Raw genomic sequence first — 24326 nt, 5'->3', positions numbered from 1 at the left:
AAAGTAAATAAATTACAGTGCTCATTTTAATAAAAATCACTTAATTTAAAGGATGCTGTTTTGTCAGTCCTTCTCATCTTTTATGTTTTCTGTCCACCAGGTGCGGTATTGGAATAATGGAGAAGAGGGATCATCGAGCAAACTGAAAGTGGCAGGAAATGTGACATCGGCCAGACTCCATGGCTTGAAGAGCAACTTGGAATATTACACGGCTGTCCGGGCTTTCAACAGCGCTGGTACCGGTCCCTTTAGTGCCACAGTTAATGCAACCACCAAGAAAACTCGTATGTATCTTGTGATTTTTTTTAACGTCAAAAAAATACTTTGCATTTAAAATGGTAGCCTTCTTTATCATTTTAGATGGACAACACAAGTCAGTAAGCCCAATGAATGATGTAAACCCAACTCCAATCCCTTGTAAACTCAGAGGCACACATACATGTCTTCCTGATACCCCTAAATCTTCAGTTAGAAACCCCATGTGAAAATGAATGCGCATCTTTTGAAAAATTTTAGAGTGGGATGTTTAGTCACGTCCATCCACTTTTCTTCTAAAATGTGATCAAGCTAATTGGTTTATTTCATGTATTTTTAGTTCTCCAAAGCTTGAGGATTTTTGATAAGCATGAATAACTTAAAGTTTAGGCCAAAGAATCAAGAGTGATGTTTTTCTTCTTTTCTTTCCTACTTATTCAAAAGAGGGCAATGTACAAAAAAAGGTTACCAGCCAAAGATGTTGCTCCACATGAATATATGGATATTTTTAAAAATCTGACCAGAGATGTCAGTGTTGCCTTCAAAGCTGAGTCTTTGTTAGCTGTGTATTCACAGATACATTCACAAGCACCAATTATGAGCTATATATTAACCTGGCTTTAAATTAGGCTACAGAAAAATCAGTGATTTGCAATTTTGTAGTCTTTCACGTATATTTCCATGAAACTGATAACCCCAGTGTATATTTAGTTACTGTATTGTATTGCTACTTTCTCGCAATGCAACCATTTGAATTACTCTTGGCATCATCATCCTAGCTAATAGCAATTAGAACATTTTATGTTCACATGCTTTACATGTATTCCCACACCTAAACTTCATACCTACCACATGAGGTAGGTGTCGTTTTTACTTCTTTTTGAAAGATGAGGAATGTGGGCATGACAGGATTAACTTTAATTTTAAAACAATGGTGCAGTAAAACAATTTTTCTTCTTAATTTATTTTCAAAATTAATTAACCCAGTAAAAATGTTTTGTTAACTGGCCCTATATGGGAATGAGACAGTTACTGTGTTTGACTGCCAATTTCATTAATGCATTTCTGTTTCCGTATATAATTCCCAAACTTTCGTGAGAACGTGCAGTTGGCTGGCGAAAATTGCTAAGAACAACAATAGTATAAAATCTAATTTTATTACTAGTGTTATTTATGGGTAAGTTAATATATATATAAAACACAATTCTACTATGGATTTTCATTAACCAGTGTTCATTTGATCAGGAAAGTTCATATTTTTACCTTTGTATTATCTATTGAAAAGAGAATTTGGAGAGAAAGTTTAGCAACCAAACATTTTAATCCCTTTAAGTAGCATATATTTACAAGCAACCAACTAATGTGGTAATTAATTGTCCTTCACTAATTATTAGGAGAAGCCTGACGCCATCTCTTATAACACATGGTTGGGGTTAGACCAAGGAGCGTGTCGGTTTGCCAATAAACTGAATATATTCTGCGTTTAGAACTTTTCGCTAAATATATTTGGTATTCCCAGTAGTGCTTCTGAATTAGTAAGATTTAAATATACATAATTATTATATGTTCAAAGCACAGCATCAATCAAAAATTCTGATTGCACTGATGCATGCATACAAGGTTATCTGGCTCTTTCCTCCGACTTAATAATTGATGTGATTACTCGCTAAGAAATTATGATTGTAAAAGACTGTGTGACATCATCATGAAACCAGTGAAGAGCTTAGTGAATTGGTTAGACAGAAGGAAGAGATTGATTGTAAATCAATAGGAGTTTCATGGTAATGTACAGTGAGTGAAATAGAATTATAAAAAAGCACAACCCTTTAAAATTTAAAGATAGCATATAAATACCCAATCTAAAGTAGGAATTTGCAGGTTACAGTAATGATGGTGATTATGATTTTAATGACTAACACTTACAGAGCAATTTCCAGTCTCTGTTCTAAGTATGTTTCATGTATTGATTCTTAATTCTCACAGCAGCACCGTGACTTGGAAACTATTAGTAGTCTCACTTTAGAGACGATGTGGAAGCACATAGAGGTCATATAACTTTCCTGAGATCACAGAGTAAGTAGCAAGAGAGCCATACAAATCCAGACATAGTCTTAACCACTGTGCTAGCCTCTCTTTCAACCGTATAATTCGAATGTTCATGTCGTATATAACACCGGTATTTATTGGGTTTTTAGTCTGTGTTTAGGAAGCAGGTAAGGTGATCAAAGATAGACAGGACTTCTGTGCTCATGGACCTGGAGTCTCATGGGAATTCCAGTAATTGAACAAAATCCCCCCTGCAAATGATACATTCCTATCGCCCCAATTTAACTGGAGTCTGCATGTGGGGCTGTAGGTGTTATTAAAGAAAGGTTTCCTACTTTGAGTGGGAAATTCATAGAGATAATTAAAATCCCTAACTATTCTAAGATTGTGTATAAAGACCATTGTTAAGTTTTAAATTTTACATTCATAATTTTTCTAATGTACCAAAATACAAGTAAGACAATCTTTGAAAACTATTTCTAATATTATTTTACTGGCAGCTCTTAATAGTCATACTAACGTTTGACACGGTGTTAGCTTCAAATCCTAGTTACGAATTTTAATAAGGCTTTTGTGATTATCACTATGAAGAGAATTATTGTCATGCTTCAGGCATAAAGAACGAAGATAACATCTTTGAGTCTTTGCTTGCTATCTGTCTTCCCCTCTGGATTGTAAACTTTATGGGGAAAGAGTCCCTCTGTGTCTGTTCACCCAGCCCCAGTGCCCAGCCTGGCACTGGGAGCCACTCATTAAATGTTTAATGGGTAGCTAGATGGATGAATGAAATCTAAAGAAGCAGGCCAGCCTGAAGTACTATTATTAATCCTGTATACTTCCTCTTGACTGAACATGGTGAGTTCAGAACACTTACTGGAGTCCTTCACCATCTTACTTAAAATATGCAAGTTTCATGTACTTGTAATCATGGAATTCTGTATGCGAGGCTTTACATCCATACAGGTCTTGGGTGATATTTTTGATTAATGTAAATAATACAAGGATTCTCAGGTTAAGGACTGTAGCTTCCATTAAACAATTTTTGATATCCAAATACTTGTGTTTTTTTAAAGCATTTCTAAGTTAAACACTAATTAGCCTCTTTAAGTAATCAAAGATGGATTTTTGTTACTTGCAACCCAAAGAGAGCTAACTCTTAAGAACATCTTTTATCTAAAGGCACTGATGAGGAAAAATTGCAGATAGCATATAAATGACGAAATGGAACGGCTTCTAAAAGGAAACATACTGAGAAGTTTATGTTCGGAGATTGCAAGAAAGAATGTGGAGGGCAAATGTTCTGCTTTGAATGACTGAAAAGTCAAGTGGTAATCGTGGCTTTCAGTATGGATAAGTTTAGCACTCAACATCCTCAACAATCACCTAACATCTCAAATTGATTATTTCTAAAACTAAGTTCTTTAAATCATCCACCCCATTTAAAACCTGGCCCTTCTACCCTATCAATATTCCCCATCTTGGTAAATTCAATCCCGTTATTGCAGTCGCTCAGCCATAAAAATTTAGGGGTCATCCTCAACTCTTCTGTTTCTCTTATACCCTGCACCTGGTCCAGAATCTGCCTGCTACAAGAATCTGCCACTTCCTAAGGCATTCACGGCAGTCGCCCTGGTACAAGTTGGTACAACCCTCACATGGATCAGGGCAGTGGCCCTTTATCATTCAGCCCATCTGCCTTTGTCTCCCTTAGGCCAGAGTGGTAGTGATGATGTTGCTTCTCTGCTCAGAACCTTCCAATCACTTCCCATCCCACTGCAGATAAATGCTAAATCCTTAAAATGCCCAACAAGGCCTTTACAGTCCATCCCGAAATCCTACTTAGACTCATTTCCTACTATTTTCTACCCGCTCCTTCCACCTTCCTTTCAGGGGCTGTGCATTTGCTGTTCCCTCTCCCCCGAAGGCTGTTCCTCCAGATGCCCAAGTGGGACTCTCCCCCATGCTCACACGTAACCTCAGTGCCACCTGACCGCCATATGTAAAAGTACAGCCCCTCATTTCCCGACACTCCCTGTCTCCTTTGCTGCTTTATTCTTGGGCATCTCACTTAGAGCCACCACCCATGCTATAGCATGTTTGTAATTATTTTATTGTTGTCTCACCAGCCTGCTTTGACTGAAGGCCAGACTCCTTCAGGGCAGAGATTTTGCCTGTTTTCCTCATTACTCTATCCCCAGAGCTCTATCTTCAGTGTCTCAGTACTCACAGTTGGTGCCCTGTAAGTATTTATTAAACAATCAAGAATGTCTTCATCTCTTGGCTCTGTTCCATGGTGGCGTCATTCTCACCAGGTCCCCTCTTCAGAGTAACAGTATTGCCATTAAGCACCTCAAAGCCTATTCCTGTCAACTAAACATGCTGGGAAAAGGGCCAGCTCCTTCCTCATCCCTCCACTCAGAGCCAAGGAGGGGTCTTGGCTCTTCTAGAGCCAGGTTTTGTGGCAAGTAGGTGGAAACCCTAGATTGGCCTGGCCTGCATCACATGCCCAGATTCTCCCCTAGAACAAGAGCATCCTATTTTTTAGTGCCTTCACCAATGATTATACATGAGTATCTACTTGAGAAAATAGTGATATTAAATGGTGAAATCAGTTTTTCACTTGAGTGTTTGCATTTCCAAGTGGAATGTTCATCCATGTAGGTTGAGCCAAAATTAATTGTCTGAATTTAAGGAAACCAATTAAGTGTGTCCTCAGGAAATGAAAAGGAAAGGTGAATAAAACAAGCCCTGAAACAATGTGAGTCAATATTTCAGAGGTTTTTGATAAAATGAATATTTCTGCCTCAAACACCTAATGTAGAAGTTTTCAAGTTTTCAAAGGTACGATTTCATTATATAATCATCCACTCTAAGTTAAGAGTCAGGTACATATCAGTACAAGGTTTCCCAAATTTTAGATGGTGATCTGCCTTCTCAGTTTTTGCCATTTCTGTGGGCCTTCTCTGCTAATGTGTACCTAGTATTTTTTCTTAAAAACTAACTTACCATTTTTACTTATATAAACCTAAAGGAAATGGAAACTAATTTCCTGAGTATGAAAACCAGCATCATTGCCATAAGTAGATGTTAACAAAGTAATAATTAAACAATGAACAATGCCAATAATAGTAAATATAATGAAAAAATAAGCTGTTCTCCATTTTAAGTATTAGCAACGTGGTCTTGCCTATTGAGACAACTGAACCTGCTTCCTCTTTGTTTGTGATGTTAGCACTGAAGGAATATGAAAGAGCTAGTAGCCCCCAAATCCAGCTTTCTCTTGAAACTAATGGGAAGACTAAAAGGGAATTAATTCCTCCCTAGGTGACTAAATGTTATTTGTTGGCTTTTCTGTGTGTCACATACCACAGATATATGTCACCCACTCGTGTTTGTGTTTGATACGCCACAAATCACACATACAACATTAGAATACACTGTTTACTAATAATGCACATTCTTCAGATTTAGAAGGGTTTTCTTTTCCTGTCTGTGGACTTCAAGAAAGTGATCTCTGATTTTGTAAGCTCTGAAGCAAGATAGCAATATAATATTGAATTTAATCAGAATCCAATTAGGAAGTTTCAGCTAGTATAGAAACAAATACTTACTTTGGCCAAATGTATAAATCTTACGAACTTTAGTAGGAGCTTTGGTACTTTTGTCTACCTTGCCCATGAATTCTCTAGAAGCTTGTAAATGTTCTTACTATAGGTTACAAATTTTCATGTTGTTATTATTCGAAGAAAGAGAGATTTTGGTCACGGGAATTCCCATTCATTTAAAATTGAAGAAAGGCTTTCTTCGCTGACATTCTAGATTAGACCCCAAGTAAGGTCTTTTCTGAGTTTAGATGCGTTAAGAAGCACGTGTTTTTGTCTTGTTTTTTTAAATTGAGTCAATCTCTTATGATAAGTTAATTTATAATAACTTCAGTGATGTCAAGACAAGTATATCTCATTACTTGGGAAAAAGTGGCTTTTGGTAACTTGTTTTCTGCACAGTGTCAAATATTTAAGCTGTTTCATGACAAATGTTGATGTTTAACTCAAGCGAAGTCCAAGTGGAAAGTGTACCTTCAAGCTACCACTTATCATGTAAGTCAGCTCATTACCATCAGGTAGTCAAGAAATCTGTTGAGTTTTACATAATTAAGTCACGGCAAATATATTTTCTTAAAATTCCATATTTTGAAAGTCAGTGCCAACTTCACCCTCAGCACTGTGCAGATATCACTACTGAAAATTCTGGACAGTAATATTCTTTATTTTAACAACCTCTACTTTTTATATGTAAAGGAAAATGTATTCACTGCTGAAATTAGGGGAAAATAATCACCCATAATCCTGTCCCTCAGAAAGACCATTGTTAGTATTGTTGATCTTTCTTTCCAGACTTACGTTCTATAAAATGTTTCTCTTAGAAAGTGGAGGTTATGCCATATATTTAGTTACCTGGTATCAGAATTTTCCCCAGGTCATTAATAATTTTCATAAACATGTTAGTGTGTGTATAACATTCCATTGTGATAATGCACCACGACTTAGCCATTTTCCTATTGGTAGACATGTCTTATATTCCCAGCTTCATCCGTTCAACACCCTTGCAATAATCACCTATTTGCAGTCAAGTGGCTGTAGATTTAGTAAAATCTACAGGGCTGTTGTTGAGGAGTCTTATAATCAAATACACGGAGGATGTCAGGATAGGTGCTAAAAGAATGACAATAATAAAGCCTTCGACGTACTATTATTCTTGTCACATACCATTTGAAATTATTGAAATAATGTTACAGCCTGTCAATTAGTGTTGTGCTATAAATATAGTGATATGCCACTTCTACTAGAATTAAATTAGTTTTTATCATTTTTTTCTATTTTAGTGTACTGTCAACACACTAGAAGTTGAGTTGACAGAGGAAAAATCTACAGGATATGAAAGTTGAGATATGATTTACAAAAAATTTCAAAATGTAGACCATATATCAAGTTAATTCTCATAAGGTGTGGAACTCAGCCAGCCTTCTGGGTTGGGCTTCCAACATCGTAGAACATGAAAAGTGAAACTGGAAGTCCTAAAAGATATGCTGTCAACTCTCGCCTGCCCATTTCCAGTTCAGTATGTGACTCAATGCCTTTACAAAAATTCATTGTGTTACATTGAAGCTTAGGCTACTGTTTAATAGCTGTATTAGTCAGATTGGGCTAGTATGGGTAGAGTATCCAAAACTCCCAAACCTAGAGGCTTTAAACTACAAGTGTTTCTTTCTCATTCATACTACATGTCCATCACAGGTGCGATTCAGATCTGACCAATTGCATCTTCACTTCAGAACCCTGACTGAAGAAGCAGCCACTCTCTGGGCCATGCTGGTCTCATGGCAAAGGGAAAATGGTGAACCGTGCTCTTCAGTTGCTTTTAAAGCTGTCATTTCACTTTTGCTAACATTCCACTGGCTGAAACAAGCCATATAACAAAACCTGATGTCTGTGATATGCCAGTGAGAAGGGGAAGTATGTCTTCCTAAAGGCATGGGACCACAAGTCCCATGGCCAAGCTGAATGTCAGTGAGAGTGAGGCAGGGAAGCGTAATCTTTCCATGGAGGATGAAGGACAGAAGACTTGCAAAGACTAAATAATAATACACCCCCAATAATCTACCCCAAAGTATTTTTAAACAATAATACAGTCAATCCTACCAGCCAATAATAAGGATCATTTAAAAATATTTCCAGAGGATCTAAGAATAAATCACAGGTCCTGAGAGATCCCTAGGGGTCTGCGAGTTGTTCTTTCATCTGCCTTTACTGTCTGCACCTTCCTCCTTCATATCCCTTCCTTCAGCATCTACCTCAAGCCTTTACAGAAATAACAAGGTAATTTATTCCATCCAGATAGATTACTTATATAAATATGTCAATAAAATATCCTCAAAATATGTAAAAACTACCCCAAATGACTCTTTATTGAAAAAGAGGAGTAAGGGCTTCCCTGGTGGTACAGTGGTTGAGAGTCCGCCTGCCGATGCAGGGGACACGGGTTCGCTCCTCGGTCCGGGAAGATCCCACATGCCACGGAGCGGCTGGGCCTGTGAGCCATGGCCGCTGAGCCTGCGCGTCCGGAGCCTGTGCTCCGCAACGGGAGAGGCCACAACAGTGAGAGGCCCGCAAAAAAAAAAAAAAAAAAAAAAAAGGAGTAATAAAGTCAAGTGCCTTCAATGGCCAGGCAGGTTTAAATGAGCAGCGGTGCGTATGTGGGGCAGTCTCTTGTTGCTCCATCCCATGCTTTCTATCCATCATTGTAGGACGAGTGTTCTTGATCGTCTAGTTTTGCACAAGAAACCAGAAATCTGGAACTTAAATGAAAGCTCCCAAGTTTTAAATGTTGGTAACTAAACAAAATTAAAATACAGTATTTGGGTTAGACCAAAAATATGTGCAAGCTGGATCTAGCTGAAGTTTCAGGTTGCAACCTCTGATGTGAAGCTTTACAGTTATAAACATTTCACTATCTTGTGTTTTTTAATCCAGCAACAGCTCTACCAGCTGTTTTCCTTCTTTTGCAGTTGAGACTCTGTGGCTTCTGCTAGGTTAAGGGACTAAAATCAATACAGGTGAGTTGTAAGTGGCCACATTGCTTCTAGTACATGAAGCCTTAAGTATATTAGGTAGACCTTGTGTGTGGTGATACAAGCTTGCTGTTTGTTGGTGCACAAGGGTAAATCGTTTTTATAGAGTTTGTGGAAGGAAAGAATTAATATTTGAAGTTTGACATTAGTAAGACAGAAAAGAAGGGCATTTAAGGCTTAATACGAGGTAACTAAAGGTTGGTAAGGATGGAAACCAAAAGTAGGGATGAAGATACTAAAGGGAAGTTTGGATCATACAATAATCAAACTTTACTTTATTCATAATTTGCCGAGTGTTTTGCAATCTCCAGTCACTGAATGATCCTTGCAAGATTTTAGCCACATACTGAACAACCTGGATTATTATTTCCCTAATGTATTTACTTTAATACTTAAATATATTTATTTTAAAAGGCTTTGTATCATTACTATAAACAGAACACGACTAATACTCTCTCCTTACAAGATAGTTGTTTTAATTTTCTTCCTATAAAAATGAAAGCAAAGCAGTTACTTAGAGAAAAGTTTACAACTTAAAACTACAATGAATAGCAAAAATAAACATACTTGATTTGCCAAAAACGTGTACCTAGAAATAAGTTTTGCGGTGAGCTAACCAGAGTGTTGATGGCTGTTATTAATAGAGTGATATTCTGTTCTTGATCACTTAGTTTAAGATGAGTTATTTACTGTAAATATATCCTTAGGTCAGAGTCAGTTTGAATTATGACTGTGTTTTTTGGGGTGTTTACCAGACATCTGTGTGCTACTGAAAGCATCTGAGTTATTTATGTTTGTGTAACACCCTATTTTCTGTGTCATTATTTAGAACCTAATTTTAATCTATGTATTTTGTTTAAAGTAGATTACCACTGATGTACCAATATTGGCCTCATCCAAAAGAATTATATCTATGAATCAGTTAACAATTAAAACAATGAAAAATGTTATCCACCTAAAACCATCGTATTTGTCCAAGTACTGGTCTCTGGGAACCACTAATGTGGTCCATGATTAGAAGTCAGAGAACATCTTTATCTCTGTGCTCACTGTACTCAGGAGAATCCCTGACCCATGCGAAATGCTTATTAATTACGTAGTGACTGAAAGGGAATTCCGGATAGAAACATCGTTCCCCAAGGTGTGTGTCATTCACCCGGGCTGCCGAGCTAGAATTAGCCTGCCTTCTTATTACCACCACCCATATGACCTCCATCATCATGACCTATTCACGAATTCCAGGTCTGTTCCATCCCTCCAACTCTACTGCCATCACTTGCATATGGAGCTTTATTATCTTTTATACAAAGTGCTGCAGTGCACTCCCTACAGAGCTCCCACCAAGATTCTCCATCTTCTCCCTCTGTCCCCACAAAGATCTGTGAAAGCACAGACCTGATGGCATCACAGGTCTGATCCTTCTTCAGTGCCCTGCCAATTGCCTGCCCCAAAAAATTCCTTTTCTAGTTCCTTTGGCCTTCTAGACTCTTAAGCATATGGCTGCTACCTGTCTCTCCAACTGCCTTTGCAGTTCCTTCCCATCATCCCTACCTGTAACCCGTCAGAACTGAGCTCCCTACGGCACTATGCTAGTTCCTGCCTCTGTGCCTTGGCGTGTGTCATCCCTCTGCCTGGGTTACCACCCCCCAACCTCTACATGTGAAACTCACATTCATCTTTCAAAATCTACTCGAGATGTTGTCACCTCTTTATGCATATTTCCCTTAACACTTAAAACATAAATATTTAGTAAACAAATCATTTAAGTATTGAATGAATACACTAGTTGTTTTGCTGTCTTTCTTATTCTGTTCTTTCTTTGTGTTTTGTTCCTTATCGTCTTAGCCTCAATATAATCAGCCATATTCAAGCTCTCAAGCTGATGGTCAGTGTTAATGTCCCAGTTTTGTCTTTGTGAAATTTATGCATTTATTGGGATGTGTCTTGGAGGACTTTCAAAACCATGGAGCTAGAAAATTCATTCTAAATTCTGAGGTGCCACATTTGAGAACTGTGACCAGCCAAATGTTACCCCGCTGACACCATGGTGAATTGCTACTGATACTTGTCCTGAATCTTTCCCCATTCAGCGTTACTTTGTCATTGCATGAATCATTCCTTAGGGACACGTAGGGAGTAGATCAAACTTATTTTTTGATAACACTAGAGAAGCGTTTTCTTCATCCTTGGGTTGTGTTTCTTGCATTAAAATAGCAGTCAATTACATACAAAATCTAATTTGATATCTACCTTTAACAAGACATTAGGCTAGTGAATAAAAACTAGCATATGGGCCTATTGATGTCAGAGACCATATAGGACATTTTGTCTGCAAGGAACTTATGAATTAGTAGGAAAATTGGATAATAAACATAAAAGCACAAATAAATGTAAAATGTACCTTTGCTGAAAATGATGAAGAAAGGGAACCTGGTATATGAAAAGAGGCCCCATTGTACGTTTAGTCTGAGAAGTCAGGAAGAGCAGTCCTAGGAAAGTGAAAATTGAGTATATTTTGAGATGAACATGTTTAATATTCATTTTTACATCATTGACAAATCATTTGTCAATGGTTCAAGAGTGAATTAAAGTCACAGATAGTTGCCACAACATAATAGGGGAAGCATAGACTTTGGAATTAACCGGAACTGATTTGAATCCACATGATACCTCTTACCAGCTGTGCATCTTAGCAAGTTCTTTGCTTTTAATTTTTTTTTTTAACATCTTTATTGGGGTATAATTGCTTTACAATGGTGTGTTAGTTTCTGCTTTATAACAAAGTGAATCAGTTATACATACACATATGTCCCCATATCTCTTCCCTCTTGCATCTCCCTCCCTCCCACCCTCCCTATCCCACCCCTCCAGGCGGTCACAAAGCACCGAGCTGATATCCCTGTGCTATGCGGGTGCTTCCCACTAGCTATCTACCTTATGTTTGGTAGTGTATGTATGTCCATGCCTCCCTCTCGCTTTGTCACAGCTCACCCTTCCCCCTCCCCATATCCTCAAGTCCGTTCTCCAGTAGGTCTGTGTCTTTATTCCTGTCTTACCCCTACGTTCTTCATGCCATTTTTTTTCTTAAATTCCATATATATGTGTTAGCATACGGTATTTGTCTTTCTCTTTCTGACTTACTTCACTCTGTATGACAGACTCTAGGTCTATCCACCTCATTACAAGTAGCTCAATTTCGTTTCTTTTTATGGCTGAGTAATAATCCATTGTGTATATGTGCCACATCTTCTTTATCCATTCATCCGATGATGGGCACTTAGGTTGTCTCCATCTCCGGGCTATTGTAAATAGAGCTGCAATGAACATTTTGGTACATGACTCTTTGAATTATGGTTTTCTCAGGGCATATGCCCAGTAGTGGGATTGCTGGGTCATATGGTAGTTCTATTTGTGGTTTTTTAAGGAACCTCCGTACTGTTCTCCATAGTGGCTGTACCAATTCACATTCCCACCAGCAGTGCAGGAGTGTTCCCTTTTCTCCACACCCTCTCCAGCATTTATTGTTTCTAGATTTTTTGATGATGGCCATTCTGACTGGTGTGAGATGATATCTCATTGTAGTTTTAATTTGCATTGCTCTAATGATTAGTGATGTTGAGCATCCTTTCATTTATTTGTTGGCAATCTGTATATCTTCTTCGGAGAAATGTATGTTTAGATCTTGCACCCATTTTTGGGTTGGGTTGTTTGTTTCTTTGATATTGAGCTGCATGAGCTGCTTGTATATTTTGGAGATTAATCCTTTGTCAGTTGCTTCATTTGCAAATATTTTCTCCCATTCTGAGGGCTGCCTTTTTGTCTTGTTTATGGTTTCCTTTACTGTGCAAAAGCTTTTAAGTATCATTAGGTCCCATTTGTTTATTTTTGTTATTTCCATTTCTCTAGGAGGTGGGTCAGAAAGGATTTTGCTGTGATTTATGTCATAGAGTGTTCTGCCTATGTTTTCCTCTAAGAGTTTGATAGTTTCTGGCCTTACATTTAGGTCTTTAATCTTTTAATTTTTAATTGTGATAAAAATACACATGACATAAAATTTCCATCTTACCTATTTTTAAATGTACAGTTCCTTAGTGTTGGGCTTGGTTATTGTGCAGCCGATCTCCAGAACTCTTTTCACCTTACAAAACTGAAACTCTGTACCCATGAAACAGCATCTCCCATTGTCCCCTTCCCCACCCCTGGCAACCACCATTCTACGTTCTGTCTCCATGGATTGACTACTCTGGCTATCTTGTATATGTGGAATCCTACAGAAAATTTGTCTTTTTTGTGACTGGCTTATTTCACTTTGCATAATTTCCCCAAGGTTCATCCAGGTTGTTGCATGTGTTGGAATTTCCTTCCTATTTAAGGCTGAATAGTATTCCTTAGTATGGATATACCACATTTTGATTATTCACCTGTTGATGGACACTTGGGTTGATTCAACATTTTGTCTGCTGTGAATGATGCTGCTATGAACATGAATGTACAATCTTCTTTTTAAACTTTCTGGGTTCAGATTACCCATGTAGCAAAATGGGCTTTATTATAATGCAGTGTAATGAGGATTAAGTAAATTATATTATATAAAACCACATTCTACCTTGCCTAATATATTATAGGTTTTAATAGGCATTAGTTGCTAACAATAATAGAATTTTAAATTTGGAAGGAAAGTTTATCTGATCTAGGATTTTCCAGAAGATGTTATTCTTACCAGTAGCGATAAAAAATGATTTTAGAATAGTCCACAAATATTTTTGAAAATTTAATAATGCTTCATTTATTATATAGAGTACCATAGGAATGTAACAAGCATACCAAGGCTCATGACTGTGTGCATATTAGTGTTTAGGACAAGACTAAAGTTGATGTTTAAGTCAAGTTCATTTTTTAAAAAATAGCAAAAATGATGAAAACGGGACGTGACTATCTGAGGCTTGGAAACACCGATATGGAAAATAAGAGTGATCAGACCCAGAACAAAGCTTTTATTTTTCTCCCCTTTCCCATTTCCTGTTTTTTTTTTCTTTTTGTCCATTCAAAAAATATTCAATTCAGGCTGAACTCTCATCTGTCTTGGGACTCATACAAAATAAGCCCAAGTTTTAACCTTGCAGTTAATTTTTTTGCAAGGCTAGTGTTGGAATAAGTGATTCAACCAAAATCACTCAAGTTTTCTATAATCTACAAGCACACACCTCTCGGCAGGACACACCATGCTGAAGCATGTTATCTGAGCTGCCTCAAATGGAACCTGTCCTTTTATGGTGCCGCCAGGCCACAGGAAATCACAGACTTTGGGAAACTGTTTTAACAATCGTGCGTTCATAGCATTTGGATGGAGCCCCGCAAAACACAGTCATCAGTATTTCAGCCCTAAGTCACTGCCATATCTATGTTTTGTTATCTAAGCATTGCAGCTTAAGAGTGCTCTGAGCTGACCTAAGCTCACTGTTAATACCAGATCACAAATTTTAAAGGCAATGTAGAATTGTGTTAAAGAGCAGACAGTAAGCCAGAATATCTGCAGGGAATACAATCTTGTTTGGCGTCATTAGTCACATGAACGTATCTGAGCCCTCTTCCCATCTGTAAGTCCAGCCGTCTCTCCCTCATGGCATGAGTCAGTGATGTTGAGAAATTTCTCAGCCTAGCCAATCTTTTATTTCATTTTCCCATGACAAATTCAGTTAACCAAATCACATTCTGTGGCTAAATCCACAAGTACAACATATTTCAACACTGTTTTGGGCAGTTGTGATGTTGCCAAATGGATAATATTATGTTTGCTGTTTTGTAATTGACAAGAAACTGAATTTTCAGTGTCCTATGTTGCTCTTGACAAATGCTATCAAACCGCCTTCCCCCGGCCGGCATCTAGTGTTCATGAGAGAGAGCTAAATTATGAATCCAAGTTTTTAAACCTCAGAGAGTTTCATTAATTATCTAATGGAGCTCTCATTAACGTTTCATTGTTTTGACTTATTTTTCTCAAAAATTGATTTAAACTTGGAAAACGAAGGTAAAATATAGAGTCTGTGCTGCAGTTTTTCATGTGTATAGCTATTACTTCTTGGGAATAAATCTAAGTAATCCTTATTTTTGATTGCCTCCTATTTTGCTCATCTCATCATACATGGATGGTTTTAAAATCATCCACACTTCATTTCCTGCAACTTTAATCTGCTCAGTTGGCAATTTCTCTCAGCCTCTGGATGTGTCAAACAGGACACACTGCCTGCCTTTCCTAGCCCATCACAAGCATCCCTCTAGTGGTGGATAAAAGAATTTCTTTATCTCCACTATCAACAAGTTTTCCAGGAGACCATGTCAACAAGTGAGAAATGCCCTAAAGTATATGATGAATATGATAAAGCAAATTGTCTCACAATGTTATGGAAATGCCTTTGTAAAAGGAAATTTAGCTACTCTGTTATTTTCTCGGATTCTTCATATACACTATGTGTTACCAAAGAGATTCTGCTCTCCTTTGGCTGCCTCCTATGACTGTCATTTATCTGTTCTATGTAAAATATCACTCCATGCTCAAATCTATTTTAATTTCTCATTTTGCATTTCAAGCTCCCAGTCAGCCACCAGGAAATGTTGTTTGGAATGCTACAGACACGAAAGTGTTACTTAATTGGGAGCAAGTGAAAGCCATGGAGAATGAATCAGAAGTAACAGGGTACAAAGTAAGTTGTATCATTTGCAATGCTTTCTTTTCCTACTTCTGGCAGTACTTTTCAAAGGAAGCTAGATTTGAACAGTTTTTCTAAATGTTGATGGTGTGATCTTTATAAACTACTTCTGACATACAGATGTCAAGCTGATTATGAAAAGGGTATTTTTCCAAAACATCTGATTTCTTAAATATAAATTTAAGTGACATAATTCTGCTCACGTGGGAATTTTAGACCAAATGTTGGTAAGTTGTTCGTTATGTTAGTTTCCTATTTCTGATGCTCACCCATATACTACTTAAAAGAACAACTAATAGCATTGGCTCTGATTCTTTGGTCTCCTGTTCAAGATCTATACAGTAGGACCTTGCCCCCATCTCTCCATCCTCACAAATACCCAAGCAGCTGGACTTTTCACAGAAGAAGTTTTTTCTTCCCCACCTCCTTCATTTTGAGCACCTGCTGATTCTACCGCGTGCTGATCCCTAGTCTAAGGTGACAGAGCTATGAATGCAGCCTGTATTTTAGTGGGTATGGAAAACAAGCAATATAAATGAAGTAACATCAGAGTAATACGTTTATGAAAAAAATAAAAGAGGGCACTGTAAAAAAGTCAATGTGTTTGTTCATGCATTTTAGGTTTTCTATAGGACTAGCAGTCAAAATAATGTGCAAGTGCTAAACACAAACAAAACTTCAGCTGAACTTCTGCTGCCCATTAAAGAGGACTACATTATTGAAGTTAAGGCCACAACGGATGGCGGGGATGGGACCAGTAGCGAACAGATCAGGATTCCAAGAATAACCAGTAAGTTGGTCGACGTCAACATCTCCTTACTTCCCGGCATCAGTTATGAGCCCCCAAGAGAGAGTCAATCAGTGCCTCCCTCTCCACTGTTTTCCTACCACTTCTTTCATCTGAATGCTGAGAAGGTCTTGGAATATGAGAGATGAGGGCAGGAGGAATTCCTCACGAGTGGTGCAAAGTAAGAATGATAAGAACAGAATAACAGAAAAAACATTGAGAAATATTTAGCAAATTTTATTAGTTTAATTTTTTTCTCATTCTGAGCTATGCATAAATTTGCCTTTGGATTGTCATAAAACAGAATTCCTTAAGCATTTCTCAAGGGCAACGTTGAACCCACAAAGTGTTTTTAAGATCTTTAATATTCCACTTGTTTGCCTCTGAGAAATTATAGATGAATCTTATCAGTTCTTTACCAAGTAGAAAATTTAGCATTGTTAAATTAAGGTCAGAACCCATTTGGCCAAACCAAAAGACACTTTTTTAAAAAAATTCTTAGTTTCTGATTTCAGTGGAGTTTCATACTTGCTTTTCTTTTCAAAATCCAAATGAAGCCTATTGTATTATAGAAATTGTACTTTTAGAGTTCAGGGAAACAGACTTTTCATACGTATTTTATCAGTGACCGTGTTAGAAGAAATTTTATCTTTTAAATCTCAAGGGTGGAGTTTTGTGGCCTCAATTTAAGTACTGCAGAAGCCATGCTATTCTACGGTTCTTAGTAACCTAAATTACTTTGCTCCCTGTTTCTTTTCATTGAGGTTGGCCTAATCTATAATCTTGGGCATTCAAGATTAAAACCCTTATTTGTAATCTTGGAAAACAAAATGAGGGACATCATTAGCAAGTAAAGAGAAAGGGAGATGTGGAAACTTGGAGGAATTTTATCTCTTCATGAAATCATGAAGACTGCAATACTTAGACCAAAACAAACAAGTAACTAAATGGAGAAAATGGGAAATATTTATCTCAGAACTGAGTTCTGCAACATAAAAATATGTAAAAACCATTTAGGACTACAGACATTTTTAAAACTGTATGTGCTTCAATAGAGGAAAACCAGGAATTAATTTAAGCTTATTATTATTATTTAGGTTTTTAATTAATACCTGCTATCTTGTTCCTAAGATAGCTCAAGGTTCAGAGGTAAAATTACAATATGGCCAAAGTGGAACTGTTAAAAGGAGTAGGTTCTGTGCTTTTGCAGGAACAGACAGATTTTAGCATTTGAGGGTTGCTGAGTCAAGAGTAGCCTTTCCCTCTGACATCTGCCTTCTTGTTGAGTTTGTATAGATTGGTGCAGACAAAGGCCAACTATAGGAAAATGGAGCTTTTATTGATTGCTTTTTTAAGATGATATATTATACATAATAACTTATCTAAAAATGTACAGAAGAGAAACAAACATATTTCATAACCCTTCTCCAATGAAGCTTTCTATAATTAAACCATTGAATTATCTCAAAAATGTCTGTAATGGAGTATAATTGTTTTCAAATTGATGAAGTTGTTTTTCCACTTTCAATTAAAGTTAAATAATACTAGATGAACAAAGCCCAGAATCCCTTAAGAAAACTTAAGTATATAAGAGTGTTTATAGATACTCTTGGCAAATAATCTATACTCCATTGTTAAATAACATGAAGGCTAATGTTAACTTGTGGTAGTTAAGTTAGTTACTTAAATTGATACAGTCCTTATTAATGAGCTCTTTATCCTCTTTGACAGATACGGATGCAAGAGGTTGTACGTCAGCCATCTCCAATGCCCACCCTGTGTCAAGTTATATCTCTACAGTACTGTTCTTTATTGTAAACACCCTGTGGTGATAGTCACTTTTTTTTTTATTATTATTTATCGGAAAGTTCATTGGTTACAAAAAAAGTGCTTTCATGAAATGCAGTGATTATGCATGTTTTTTTCCAACTCTGTATTTTTAACTTTCTACATAGGTAAAATATGAATATAATAAAAAAACAAACCCAGTAAATCCTTTTAGGGGAATCTGAAATGCCTTAATATTTACTTGATACACCAAAGGAATTTACATATTACATACATCCGGTTTTTGATAGAGACATTCTTATGATTTTAAGCACTGCCTGTGGATAAAGGCTCACATGCTTCCATGTATACACACCCACATGCAGACACATACTTTTGTGGGTTTGTTTTTTTTTTTTAACGTAGAAAAACTCATTTACTCCAGATGCTTTGCTCCCATTGTAACAGCACTGTTTGGAAGACATAATTAGTGTTATTTGGAAATGCTCATTTGAAATACTCAAGGGTGAAAGATACATTTTTAAAATTACCCTGTTGGGCAGAGGGTGCATGTAATTCAAAAGCATGTTGTTGGAGATGCTACGGTAGACTTTGGAAGAGTGCTGTTTCGTCCGGGTATACTGCTGCGTGGTTGTGAGATTCTTTACAAATCACTGCTCTCTCTACTTCTCAAGCACTGACCCTTAAAATGTGGAGATAATAATACCCATCTTATCTGCCTCTCCCCCATGAATTACTTGCTAAAAGATAAAGAAGGAAATGTGAAAGTGCTTTGTTAGCCCTAATGCACTAGGCCTGTGCAATATATTAGTATGAATTTATTTAATCATATTGAAGTCTTGAGGACCAGCCACATTTTTAAAGTTTGCACTCCATTCTAGGTAATGCTTTCCTTTTCATTCCATGATATTATAAAACTGAAATGATCACATTTTATCCTCTCTCAAAAGGTTTAAAAAGTGAAATAAAGTAAAAAGGGATTGTTTCCTTCACACCTAAGAAAAAGCTTTCAGGTTTTATTAAAACATGTTGGAGAAAATTAGGAACAACCTGAATCTTAATCCAGATATTAAACAAAATGTACGTGATCCTTCATTTCCAATCTCTGATTCCATCAAGGGACCCTCTCTTTTTTGGATGGTGGAGATGGTTTTTAATGAAATCCAACCGTTTATGAGAGTGAGTCTGGCAGGCTTTTTAGTTCCTGAGCTAAATTTGTAATAGAACCATGGCCATGCTGCTGACTTAGATATGTATGACTCAGTCTCTCAATACATGGTGTTCAAAGGATTGTCGAAGACATGACTTCATAGCAGTATGTAAAAAATATATGAAAATCAGCAGATTGAGTGTTACACATTGCAAAATCAATTTTTTACCTCTTTCCTGTCCATTTCACATTTTACAGGAACTTGTTCTTTGCAAAGATATCGGAATTTGAAACCAACAGATATCACAAGAGAATACATATTAGCAAAATTCTGATATTACCATAGAGTGTTACTTTACATTTAGAGATCACATTTAAGATAAAGTCATTATACACAAAGAAGAAAAATATTTATAACTTTTCTCTTCAAGGTCTGTATATACTGTATATATCTAGAAAAATTCTGAATGACGAGTAGATTTCATATGACCATTGTTATTTCAGGTCAAAAAGTGGAGAAACACTTTCTCCAATACCTGTATTTTATGCTACATGTAATGGAGTTGTACCTTTTTATTATTTGGTAATTCCTATAATATGTTCCTATACTTTTCATTTTCAAGGCAATTACTCTATTGTTTCATGGTGTTTCTAGAAATATATCTCCATGAGATATGTACTTTGTTTCATATTGAAAAGTATAAAATTTACCTTTAAATTCCTGTGTGTGTATCCTATGGTTATCTGTATGTATTATTTTTTATTATTCTAATAAAATTTATAAAAATCAAATTCCCATGCATGTTGAATTGTGGTATGGTCAAAAAGAACATTTTAAGGGGGAAATAAGTGGGCACCATAATAGTTATGCTGATGCTATCATTTCTTATATTCTTCAGCCTACTTTTAGTCTTTCCATCTTTTAATCTTTTTTTTTTTTTATACCCTAATGACTGAGTAAAATCAGCAGTTTGAGACAACACCCTCTCTATTAAAGGGATTTCAGCTCTGGGGAGACGAGAGGAGAGAGAAGCAGAAAATTCACTTCATAGAATTACGGTATCTAGTTTCTTCTGACTTCTTCTGAAGTTAATGTGGCTACTCCCACTTTTCTGACAAATATCCTCTTAAGATTAATATCAACTTATCAGCTCTTTCATTGACTTTCTCCTTGGTATCAGTGTTAGAGACTTGCTTCTAAACAATCCTTGCGGTATAATATATTCTAAATGTTTGAAAATGTATACTAGAAAAAGATTAGTTTTCAATTAGTAAAGAGTGTTAAAAGTTATTGTTGATGTAAGGAAAATTAGAGCTAAAATAATAATCATTTTCTTAAATGAAAATTCAAAGATATATTTAGAAGTAGGAGAATTAAGTGAGAAAAGTATGTGTAGGGGTGGTACCACGGTATGAAGGTGTGTGTGTTCATGTGTATGTGTGTGTTCGTGTGTGAGTTTGTTCGTGTGTGTGTGTTCATGTGTGGGGGGGTGGCTGTAAATTTAAGTCTAGTTGTACTAGGTGCATTAGGGTACCCTAATAAAGGGCAAAGAGCTGGGGAATATGGAGAAACAGATCATAACACCAGAACCAGCCCTGATGTCCTCTCCCCCGAAGCCAGGGCTGTTTGATATGGCACAATCAGGTCAGCAGTGAGTCATACTGCCTTGATCTGAATTGCATCCTCACCAGTTAGTGGCCCTGTGATCTTGTACTAGTTCTATAACTTCGCTAAGCCTCCATTTCCCTGTCGGCAGAATAGGACTATGGTGGTATTATCCTCATAGAGTTGTCAGATCTTCAGTGACTACTAAACTCCTCTGCACTGAAATTTCCTCTTTTGTGAAAATGGAGGTTATTGGTGCTACCCATTTAGAGGGCTGGGAGTTAGGAAACAAGATGATGTGTGAGTGCTTAGAACCATGCTCTTAGCATTCTTCTTCCCATCAGTAGGTAACTATATGACACTGGAAGACAGAAGACATCGTTCGAAGGTGGCTTTGTTGTATACATTTAGAGCTCTCCTTTGATCTCATTCTACTGAGAAGAAAGGTATATGATTCCAGGAGTTCCTAGAAGAGAGGGTAAAGTAATGCTAGTATGAGATTAATTTTTCATAGTAATGTAATACTGATCCTATTAAACAACATATCTTCACCCTCCATGTGCCAGGCTCTGAGTTAAGCACTGTACCTTTGCTAAATTCATCTTTACAACAGTCTTCTTAGTTAGGTACTATTATCAAACCCATTCTACAGATGAGGAAACTAAGGGTCAGGAAGATTAAGGACATTGTACTAGGTCATTCTAGCAAGGGCATAGTAAAACGGGAGTCTAACCCAGGTAATCTGGCTGTAACCCCTGAGTCTGAGGCATGAAGAGGTTTTTAATCCCTTTCAAAATCAGATCCATTAGATTTAGAGATTCTGAATAAGCATCTCTAATGTCAATTTGTAGTATAATTTGTTCTGCCCTCTATTATTGATCATAATTCAAACTGGAGAACTGAACACCTGGAAAGACTTCTTTTGTCTATCATAAATTTTGATATTCTCTAATTCTTACATGGAAGGCTATCCAAGCTAAAATTGACCAAGCGTAAGTATTCTTTAAGTAAAAATTATAAAAATATCTGTCTGTTTTTTAAAAATAATTTTTAGGTTTTATGTTTAATTTTCTCCACACATTTTTTTTTAAAAATTGAAGATGGTTTGTTGATTTTCTTGTTTTTAAATTTTTTTTGTTTTTTTAAATTTTCATTAATATTACCATTTACAATGAAAACCTAACAGTATAATTCAATTAAATAAAGAAAAATGATTAGAATGTTACAAGTTCTTATTTTTCAATTAAAATCACCCCTGTCATTTCATGTTCTTGTAGCTCCATCTTTTTTTAAATTTAACATTAATCTTCATTGGGTTCATTTTTTTCTGAAGTATTTTACCCTTTTTAAAAATGAAAATTGTGCCGATACTCATTATCATTTGGAATCACTTCAGTAAATATTGGAGGTAAAATCACCACAGCGGCTATTACAAATTTAGCAATTAGTAAGTTGTACCATTCTTTTGAAAGAAAATATGTAAACAGAGAGGACTATGGTTCATTGAAATGGTTAGGTGTTTCTGCTGTGATTTTTATTTGAACCCTGTGCCCTAATTTAACATGTCTTGCTTTACATGTAGGTGATAGTTACCTCTTGAACTTGCATGCGGAATAAATGCCCTGATACAGAATTTAAGTTGTAAGCGAGGGTGCTTCTGTTATTTGTCAGCATTCATTCTTATTCTTTACTCTTATTCTGCCTGCTGAAATTATCTTATAGCCTGATGATTCTACCTTGGTCATTAATACTGTGGGGAAGAGAAAGAATTATATCCTGCGCAATTGGATGTTACCTCGGAAAACTCAGAAAAAAACAGACACAAATGATAAGAACCGCAAATTGAATTATTTTACCATCGGACAGTAAAATGGGACAGTCTAATATAAATGACAATGCTAATGTAAAATGTCTATCGAGACTGGCTAATGAGGAAGTGAAGGGTCCATCCAGTGTGATTGGCGTATTGGCCTTTCCAAAGCATCCAGGCAAGAATGGCTGCCCTTTAGAAAGACTAAATTTCAAGATCACATATGGAAATGCTCATTGGGATCGTAAACTGTGGCACAGTAAGTACACGCATTGTGTGTAGCTCATATTTATCTGTTCAGTACCTAACTGTTGAGTGAAATCGGGATTAATCACCATTTTGTCTTAACCCTCACCGATTTTGCTTGCTTAATTTTTCCTCCTGTGCGACCCGTGAAGCTATTAAGATATGATGATTAGGAGACGAAGAGGTATTTTAAAATGTGTTTGAAATAATGATAAGCAGTAGATCATCTATGTTGGGAAAGTTGACCAAATTGGGATGAAACAGTATAGCATAGTGGTTAAGAGCATTTGTTCCCAGTCATAGATCTGGGTTGGAATCCTAGCCATGTCCCTAAATAACTGTGTGATCTTGGACAAGCAGGTTAATCTTTCTAAGACACAATGCTTATCTCTAAAAAGACACCAATGGAAGGAAGGACCCGCCTTGGAGGACTGTCATGGTAAGAGGACATGATCTAACCATAGAAAGCTTTTTATCATGGTTTGGCTAATAGGTACTCAATCAGAAAGTCTAATAAGTTAATAATAATAATATTGGGGTTTTTTTGTTTTGTTTTTACAAGGGAACATTATGGTTTTCCTTTTTATTTAATTAAAGAATGAACATGATATAATATGTTAAATAAACATAAATACACATATTTTTAAACATAAATAAACATAAATAAATACAGCACAGTTACTCCAGATCATTCTTCATATTGTATACAAACAGACCAATGAACGTAATCTGAAAGAAAGCTGCAGTCAGCAATGAAATGCATACAGCTTTTCCTTCCCTCACTCAAAAAAATTTAAAAACATACTTAAAAATTTAAAAACTTAGAATCTCATCAGCACACACTCTCCTGTGACAAATGATTCAGACATCAATAGTGGGTGCAAAGAAACTATATGCTAACATATGTATAACCTTTGTTAATGAAAAACAGAAGTGGCCATAATGATTAAGATACATCCGGTTACTGATAACTAGTTGTACCCTAAAGGGCACTATCAAAAGAGAAATCGTGCTGCAGAGAAAAGCTATATATACATATACAATGAGAAGAGAAATAGTGCTGCAGAGAAAAGCTATATATACATACACAATGAGAAAATAAACTGCAAGATTAACGCATGCATGTTTAATACTGGAAAAATCACAGCCCTCCAAAATTTCTCCACGTTTGTTATAAAAGCCCTCTGCACTCAACTAAAATTAAAATGATCTTAAAAGGATAATACTTGTAAAGTTTACTTAAGTCTTTTCAGCCACAGAAACTGCAATGTAAATAAATGTTCAGAGTCATTTTCAAAACAGA

At 36.4% G+C, this 24326-nt stretch overlaps 1 protein-coding gene across 2 annotated transcripts in view; it reads left to right on the top strand.

Moving 5' to 3' along the window:
* CNTN3 (contactin 3) overlaps positions 1-20079 on the top strand; it is a 217451-nt gene extending 197372 nt beyond the window's left edge. For both annotated transcript variants that reach the window (XM_029244094.1, XM_029244095.1), the window contains 4 exons: positions 101-284; positions 15518-15630; positions 16258-16426; positions 18155-20079. In XM_029244094.1, the coding sequence (XP_029099927.1) occupies positions 101-284; positions 15518-15630; positions 16258-16426; positions 18155-18255 (567 nt within the window). In that variant the 3' untranslated portion in view covers positions 18256-20079. The remainder of the gene's footprint in view (positions 1-100; positions 285-15517; positions 15631-16257; positions 16427-18154) is intronic.
* Positions 20080-24326: the final 4247 nt, after the last annotated feature.

This window comes from Monodon monoceros, unplaced genomic scaffold, assembly GCF_005190385.1.
Source record: "Monodon monoceros isolate NGI ecotype Baffin Bay Population unplaced genomic scaffold, NGI_Narwhal_1 Super_Scaffold_3, whole genome shotgun sequence".
Lineage (NCBI taxonomy): Eukaryota > Metazoa > Chordata > Mammalia > Artiodactyla > Monodontidae > Monodon > Monodon monoceros.
The sequence above is the reverse complement of the archived record's forward strand: the minus strand, read 5'-3'. Positions and strand labels throughout refer to the sequence as shown.